Source organism: Mytilus trossulus, chromosome 14, assembly GCF_036588685.1.
Source record: "Mytilus trossulus isolate FHL-02 chromosome 14, PNRI_Mtr1.1.1.hap1, whole genome shotgun sequence".
In the NCBI taxonomy this organism is placed as follows: domain Eukaryota; kingdom Metazoa; phylum Mollusca; class Bivalvia; order Mytilida; family Mytilidae; genus Mytilus; species Mytilus trossulus.
In genome coordinates, this window is record NC_086386.1 from 46858945 (window position 1) to 46867862 (window position 8918).

The 8918-nt window shown below is 31.0% G+C and overlaps 1 protein-coding gene across 1 annotated transcript; it reads left to right on the forward strand.

Moving 5' to 3' along the window:
- Window positions 1–3550: 3550 nt before the first annotated feature.
- On the forward strand, window positions 3551–7119 carry LOC134695922 (uncharacterized). Its single transcript, XM_063557411.1, has 3 exons — window positions 3551–3682; window positions 4220–4357; window positions 4978–7119. Exons 1-3 carry the CDS (start codon window positions 3625–3627, stop codon window positions 5166–5168), a joined length of 387 nt encoding a protein of 128 aa, XP_063413481.1. The 5' UTR covers window positions 3551–3624; the 3' UTR covers window positions 5169–7119.
- Window positions 7120–8918: the final 1799 nt, after the last annotated feature.

The following is an 8918-nucleotide window of genomic DNA, read 5'->3' on the forward strand; positions in this document are numbered from 1 at the left end:
TAAATTGTTCGGCGATTTTTAATTCATAGGAAATTAGAGAAAAGGGCAGGCACGTGTAACCTGTCCCCAAAAGTAGGATTTTGTTTTCGATAAGATAGTTTTAGAAAAAAATGTGTATTAGATACAACAGAAAAAAGGGGGTATCCCAACCCTGGTGTCTTATTCACAGTCAAGGCATATCAGTATGTTCATATATCTCCGTTGTAGTATAACTTGAAAATAATGCATCCAAGCAAGTTTGATATAGTATTTTTCTTTCAAGCAAGTTTGATATACTATTTTTTCCGAATGCGTTTTGCCTCCATAAGGTAAATGGGGGTAAATCATCAATTTCACTTCGATTTCAGGCTTATTCCTCACATGCAGTTAACATGTGCAGTTAACATGTGCACGCTATTGTTATGGAATCACTCCTATATACATTTGTTTAAAGCAATCACATTCTCTCAGGTTTTCTCTATGACATCTTTAAATATAAGTATAACGATCTCCAATCCTCAAAACGTCCATTGCATACGCGCGTGTGTTATCCGACACCGCGTGTGTTATCTGACACCTCATCCGGGACACTTTCAGCGTCACATGACGCTTTTGTGATTATTGAAGATTTGCGCATCCGCAGACGGATGGCCGGACGAATAGAGATTTTTAACTATTCGTCCGGCTAGCCGGACGAATAGACACTCCGTTTAATCAACATTTCATTATAACACGATTAAGGTTAAGAACTTGTTGCCGCAAATGAATTGAAGAGCAACAAAATTCGAATATTAAAAATTGTAAGTCTGATTTTAAAAGATTTTCTGAAAGGAAGGAAAGCGACGGTTTTAATAGCAAAGTGTTGTCTTATTCATTGGCTTAATTGTAGCATGATTAGTATAAAGCCTGTTAAAGTCAGGATTTCCTATAACTCAGTTATTTAACACTTTTAAATTTGTATCATAATGTATTCAGATTTTATGATTTTAGAATTTTTACATGTCTTCTATTGTTGTATACTACATTTGTGATGGTATGCTGATACTTGACCATTACAAATAAATCTTTCAAACTGAGAACATCATGATTATCCAGACTGACCAGAGAACAGTCGACATGTACAATTTTATGTCAAATATACAGTGTATGTAAAGTGCGGATCCTAAAATATCATTTTTACTGTATATGCTATAAATGTCTAATGTAGAATGATAAATAAACAGACGAACTTTTTTTAATTTTTGAAGAAAATGAAGAAAATTAGTTGAAATGTATATGTTCAGAAATACATAATACTAATAAAACAAAGTAATTGATGCGAGCGGGGTTTTATCGCGCCTAAAGCCATCCAGCTGTGAAATATATACCAAAATAGGTGAATATTTAGGACATTTCACGAACAGATCGTGCAGGTGCTTTATAACTAAAAAGTAAGATGTTGTTGCAGTAAAAAATATTCATTTTAATACAATTATTAAAGTTATATAACGTAGAATATGTTTTGTCATTCAGTTTCTTCATATTTAACTAAATTCCACTATGATGATTTCGTAATGCTAGTCATGTTTACTGTCGAATAAAGATACTATTCCTTCATTTTTACTGTGGAGCGAATCATTAGTATTGTATATGCGGTGCATTTTCACTGTATAAATTTTTATATTTTTTTTTATCTATTACAGCTCATTTCTTTAAGCATGTAGAACAAGACTTTAGTTGACTTGCTTTTTTTTTTTTGGGATAATCATTATGATAACACCCAATTTAATTCAAATAATAAAAATACAGGTTAAACTATGCCTATTTATATTGTTTAAAAATGTCAATCTTATTTACAAAGTTTGTATAAACAATTATACAAACAAAGCAAGCAAGCTAACCAGAGTTTTGCTTTACATGCATTAGGAAATTAGCTGTAAAGCCTTAATTTAGCCGACTTGCTCAAACAATAGATAAAGTAAGAGAAAGATTTGATAAAATTTAACTTACGGAGGAAAGTTTGGTTTTAAAACACTCTAATAAATTCAACAGAAATAACATTTATTTCAAATGTATTCCATTTAGTTTCTAATGAAGCGTATAGGGATCTTTATCCTTATTTTTTTTATCCATTTCCATAACACTTCACCACTAATTACGTACATCTTGATATAGATAGCACCTTTGTTTTCCCGTTTAAAAGGTTTTACACTGGAGCCCTTTATAACTTACTATTCGGTGTGAGCCAAGACTCCATGTTGAAGACCGTATTTTGACGTATAATGGTCTACTTTTATAAATTGTGACTCGGACGGAGAGTTGTCTCATTGTCACATACGACATCTATATATGGCTCAAAAACGAAACGAGACGGGATAAAAAGGGATAAAAAATCCACGCTACTTTTTTAATATATTTATAATGGGCTTAATATGAGTCAGAATAGAGTAAAATAGTGGGTCACATTTGGGTATAAGCGTGACGCCGGATTGCCAATTTTTTGCAAGCGTGACAGGTGAAAGTCAAATTATTGTGTCGTGGAAAACGGGAAATGAAGTCTTGCGGGACACGGATAATTACAAAAATTAGAACTGCATAGTATAAGCGGGATACGGGAATCTGACAAAACAATATGCGGAATACGGGAATCTGCCAAAACAGTAAGCATGATCCGGGATCAGAACCCCCCAATGAGACCCCAGAATAAGATATTTTTTGTATATTCATCCTATTGTTACAGTCATGCCTTCAATAACAAACATATCCGATGCATGCATTTTTTTTTTATATTTTTGGTCCCTTTTTCAATTTTGTGGGGTCCAAATTTATAGACAAAAGTCCTAAAAGATAGATATTTGGGATTCGTTGACATGCTGAATCTAACCGTGTATCTTGTTTGGGGATTTTTGCCTAGTTGCTGAAATAGCCCACATAGAGTTCCAAAGGGTCTTAAATCATTTGTCATTTGATGAAGAATGAATGAGGAGTTTGTATTTCAATTTGAAAATACATGTATCATAAATCCTAAAGTCATCAATTAAGTTTTTTCATTTGCTGCAAGTGTATTTATCACATAATTCTACAATAAAAATTCCTCGCATCTTTGAAAATTCTACATTAATAATGACTGCACTAACAGTGATAATTCATCGCATCTATAGTTAAAATGGATCGCTTTCAATAATCGATATGCTATATTATGATGCTTTTATAACACTTATTTGAACTTTAATGCTATGTTTGTATATTATAAAGACATATCACAATGAAAATATGTTTAAACTTACATTCAAATCACTTAACTTAATATTTCAAAACGTAAACAAGTACAGTTTTCCCATGATCCTTTATTCTACAATAGACATACCCGCATATAACAGTAAAAATGAACTAGCTGGATTCGCACTTTATATACACTGAATATATGTGATCTTTTTTAAGCTGATTTTAAATTATTGTTTAGTTTTACTGGTCACATTTCCTTTCAGGGAGCTTATCTATGCTAACCTGACTAACACTTGTACCGATTTGACCATGAATAAAAAAATAAATAGTGTCGATACGGAATAATTTACGACGTCCGCATTTGACCCAGCTATTATCAATCCTTGTTGACGGAAGTAACAATTTCATGAAATGTAGATTAATTTAAAATTATGAATTAAGATGAATTTGCTTTCTTTTCCCTGTTTTATCATATTCATTAGTATATGTCTGGACAACTGTAAGTATCTGTCGTAAAACAAGAATGTTTAACCAAGTTCAAACATCTCCTAAATATGAATTGCTCCAACAGAAATGTCATTTTTTTTTATACGAAAAACAGTCAACAAAAATATGGTTTCCTGTTGAAGTATGAATTCTGTCAACAGGTAGTGAAATAACTTTTATTAGATATGGTATAGTTCATAAAATGATGAGTGAAGTTGGTTCTATAGTTCCTTTGTCCCCAGATAAAGTTCCATTCACTATAAATCAAAGGTATTTTTCACAAAACTTGAAGTGGTGTCTCATTGGGGTCTAAACTACCTAAGGAACATGATTTGCCGATTTTTTAAGCGGGACACCTGAAAATTAAGTCCAGCAATATCCATTCTGATCTAGTTAGATGAAAACTTAGAATTTCTTTTTTAATCTTACTCCCCATGACTCTAATTCTTGCAGATATGTACAGCATGTACATTTTGATGAACACATCTATAACATGTAATTTAATCTGTTTGATGCCTATTACCTTTTTAATCTTAAAATGTCTTTGCAGGTAATGCCTATTTAAAATGCTACAGCTGTGAGTCTACAAATGACAATCGATGTGCAGATTATTTCCAGCTACAAACATACGATGCATTGGAGTGTCAAGGAACATGTATAAAACGTCGTGGACGAAGGAGTGGGTCTGGTGAGTTTATTATTTTACATCCAGCCAGGTCAGGTTCAGCAGTAGTCTGAGATTAATCTGACGTCCAACGGCTGTTTGGCATCACATAGAAAAAAACACATCTTTTTGCAGATCATTTGAAAAAAAGTATTGAATATGTCTGCATATTGTTTAAAAATCATTAGAGAAGCAGATTCCACCACCAAATATTCACTTGACAATTAGATTTTAAATATTTAAAACCCTTAAAAGTCTCACTTTTTAATTTGAAAATTAATGGTGTGGAGTGGATAAATATCGTATAACACTCTGGCTCTACACAGTGGTAGAATCTATATTTAATGTTTGAAACATTTCTATTTTGAAAAGAAGATTTGGTATGATTGCCAAGGAAACAATTATCCACCAAAGTAAAAATGATGTTGATGTAAGTAACTATTAGTCACTGTAACAAACTTCAACAATGAGCAAAACCAATACTGTATAGTCAGCTACATACATCAATTGTTTGTTAAAGTTTTCATTTTCAACATCAGCTACATTTATTTTTTTAGTATGAGGTTTTCATGTACATAACTATACTAAACATAATTTATGTTTTTTATTAAAAATTATTAAATGTTTGTATTTTTTATGTGTAGGAATTGAAATTACAAGAGCATGTGTAATACAGACAAGTGAGCGATGTACGGATACTACATATGATGGTATATCTGTGACAGCATGTACTTGTAACTCAGACTACTGTAACCAAGCAACAGATGTACACCTCAAGTTTCCTGTTCTATTTATAGCTGTGATATCAACATTTGTTTTTAAATATCTATTATAATGTCAACTATTTTGATGCCAGTACTGATATTGGAAAATAATTTTATTAAAATCAAGTGTAAATTTTGTCTTAGCTCAAAAACTTTTGGAATATAAATTGTGTCCTACCAGTACAATCACTGTATTTTATCACTGTTTAAAAAGTATTTATATTTTGTATTTTCTTAGGTTAAGCTTTATATAATACTCTATATATTTTATGCACTTTTTTTTTTGTTGCTTTTTGTCACATTTATATTACTTTTAGATTTTTTAACTGTTTTTACTCTACATTAAAAAAAAATATGACTAAATGCCATGCATCATCTAGAAAGTTACAGAAAAATTTAAGTTCATTTTCAGAATAAACTCTGTTCCATAAAAATATGATAAAGATCCAGAATTGGATATCATGAGGTCATATAATTGTATGAGTTAAAAGGGGCATGACTTCAGTTTAAGTGCTTTGTTAATAACATGAATGTGTAGACATTTAGATCGACCTAAAAATATGAAGACATGAAGCCATTCAAAATGTATACTAATTCATTCCAACTATACTTATGTTATACATGCATGACATGTAACTTTTTTGTATGCAACATATATACATATCACTATGAAACATTCCGGTAATTGTGCCATTAGTTGTTTAAAAAAATTATAATTTATTTCTCCAAAATGTCTATTTTAATATGTCTTTAATATAAATGTACATGTATTTTTTTTATATTTCAAACTATATGTATTGATATTCTTGCAAGATAGATTATAAATGTTATTGTAAAAATGATGATATCATTAATATAATCAAACTTCCTCTGAAAATGAATAAGTAATAATTTTTTAAAGTCCTAAATTTTTTTTTTTATGGGATAACATATGAGTCATAATAAGATTTATTTCACCATTTATTTAAATAATGAAATAATCAAATTATTCTTACTATTTATTTGTTAAAATTAAAGAGGGAGACCTATATATTTTTATCAGCAGGGTAGATCCAGGGTTGAGGACTGAGTTGAGTAATTGTAAAGTTGCAGAGGAGAATTTTATTTTGATGATTTTTTTTGGTAAAAAATGACGTTCTGATCAAAAGGTGAACGTATACTTTCTACATTCTACAATCCTCACCCCTGTTGTATAACACATGTATATTAGCTCTGTTTTCTTGGGAGAAATTTATCTTCCGCTCTGACCATGCATGCAATTAATCATGTAAATTTAGATTTTTTTCTAATCCATGAATTAACTATAGCATATTAACTGAACTTAGATTACAATTCCTTGTGTAAATTGTCAAAAGTTTTATATTTTGTTGTTAAGCCTATTACATTCTTGCCAAAAATTTAACGGGATGGGATACAGTAGTTCTGTTCCAAATGGAAAAAAAAGTTATATTGGTATAAAAATAATTGAACTGGGAAGAAATAACCTGATCATATATATTTGATTTCAAAACATCAGATAGAAATTATTTCTTATGCATTGTTCTTTGAAACTTTGTAATGTTAATTCTCAATGGAAAATTGCTAGGGAGTCAAATCAAAATTTAACAGACTTATGACATACGAGCAGACAATCACAGATGTTTTTCATTTCTATTTGATTTCTAATTTGACTGAGGGTTGTTAAAAATATAGTATTTAATGGTATGAATTGTATATGAGTGAAGGTTGTTAAAAAAAATTAATCTAATAATGAATTCCATATGAGTGAAAATTGGTAGCGATGTATATTAAATTGCATTGCTTTTGAGTGAGTGTTGTTAGAATTATATAAAATGCACCTGTAGAATTGCTTATGAGCAAAGGTTGTTAGAATTATATAGTATAAATTGGTATGTATTGCTTATGAGTGCTGGTTGTTAGGAATGTCTATTGTATATAAATTGGTTGTGAATGTTAATGTTTTTTCTACAATTGTTATCAGAAAATCTTGCTGGTAGTTGAATAAAATCAAATAAAAGATAACTTTTTTACTCTTATCTATAGAGCTTTTCTCATCACTTAGCATCCATCTTCATTAACTTTTTAAATTTTGAATTTCTTCTAGAGAACCACTGAATGGAATGAAACCAAACATGGCATGAGTGTACTTTATGAGATGTTGACCAAGTGTTGTTACATTGAAGCAGATCCACCATCCAATATGGCCGCCAGCGGGGAACTTTGTTAAACATGGGCTCTATGGGAAATAAATGTACATACAAATGTCTTCTTGACAACCACTGAATAGAATGAAACCCAACCTGACATGAATGTTCCTTATGAGGTGCTAACCAAGTCTTGATACTTTGATGTCAATTTATTTAATCTTGACCTTCACCTTGACCTTATTACTTATTTCTGTAATGTCTGATACTGAATACAAAAATAATAAAATATAAGGGATAGACACTAATGAGGCATCTTAATGGCAATAGACAGTGTCAATAATAGGATATGGCAAGGTAAAATGGTCTGAATCTTATTAAAGTATTGATTAAACAACCAATTATCCAAACAACAAAACATTAAGATATGACATATGAAAACTACCGACAATGTTACTGTTTTTCATATTTGGGACAGGCACATACAAGTACATGTGTGTGGTAGGGGCCAACAAGCCTTTACAGGTCTTCACCCTTCTCCTTTTAAGCTCCTTAGGACAAGTGAGATTTTCTCATCATGTGGCAACCATCTTCTATTGTCGGTTTACTTTTACCACAATCTTCTGCTCTGATACTACAGGGCCAAACCAAACTTAGCTACAATCATTATAGGGGTATCTAGTTATAATCACCTTTAAAATTTACTTTATGCTAGGGGGCTTCTTAAACTTGGAGTGAAGTGAGTTATTTTGCTCTTTGTTGAAAGCCTCACTTTGACTCTGAGATGAACAGCAATAAGAGTATTCCTTTGCTTATTGAGGTGTTTTTTTGCTGTGCACATGCTGATGTATCAACATGGATATATACCCCATATCCTTTCTTCTCTATTTTATACTTGACTGAAAATGTCAGTTTTTGGTAGGTTATTTTCATTGGACTGATCTCTCATTAATGTTACCTTTATCTTTTCTAATAATATCCATACTCTAAAACTTGCAATACTGCATTCACCTTATATATATATACTGTGTATATGTTTCATTACATTCTGTCGAGGCAAACTATAGTAAGAGAAAGAAGTTACAAAACATTCAGCAACTTTTCAATAGGCTATTTGCCAATTCCCTTAATTGACCCTGTAATTAGATATCCCTTTTTCAGTTGTCTCCCTTTAATATGAGGGACATTTAATTTTAATTACAATGGAGAGCTAGCAGCAAGAGAAAATCTACCTGTGCATAATGTGTGTTATGTATAAGGTTTTTAAATCTTTTAATTGCATTAAATTGTTGTTTAACTAAATATTTTGACATCAGAAATTATTTTTCATAAACCGCTGATACAACACTTTCAATTCATCATGATTTGAATTGGCAAAAGCCAATTGTGTCCGGTATGGAACCAGTCTACCATTGACAAAGGTGAATAATTTGTTTAAAAAAGGTAATTGGCAAATGGACTATTTGTAGAGGGCATAACTTAATAAAATGCTTCACTGAGGGCATCCTGATCGCGCATTACTGTGCAATAGAAGATTACTTCTTTAAAAAAACTTTAAAAAAATGTTTGAAAAATTTTGAAAAAAAATATGATCCCTTCAAAAATTGAAACCCCCCTTGGAGCAATAACCCTAAAACTCAATTGCAGCCTTTCCTTTGTAGTCTGTAACCTTGAAGT

Bases quoted from the DNA above. Each gene is read 5' to 3' on its own strand.
- LOC134695922 (XM_063557411.1), top strand. From the start codon at position 3,625: ATGAATTTGCTTTCTTTTCCCTGTTTTATCATATTCATTAGTATATGT. The intron at 3,683-4,219 runs GTAAGTATCTGT...ATGTCTTTGCAG, and splicing joins TAGTATATGTCTGGACAACT to GTAATGCCTATTTAAAATGC. The intron at 4,358-4,977 runs GTGAGTTTATTA...TTTTATGTGTAG, and splicing joins TGGACGAAGGAGTGGGTCTG to GAATTGAAATTACAAGAGCA.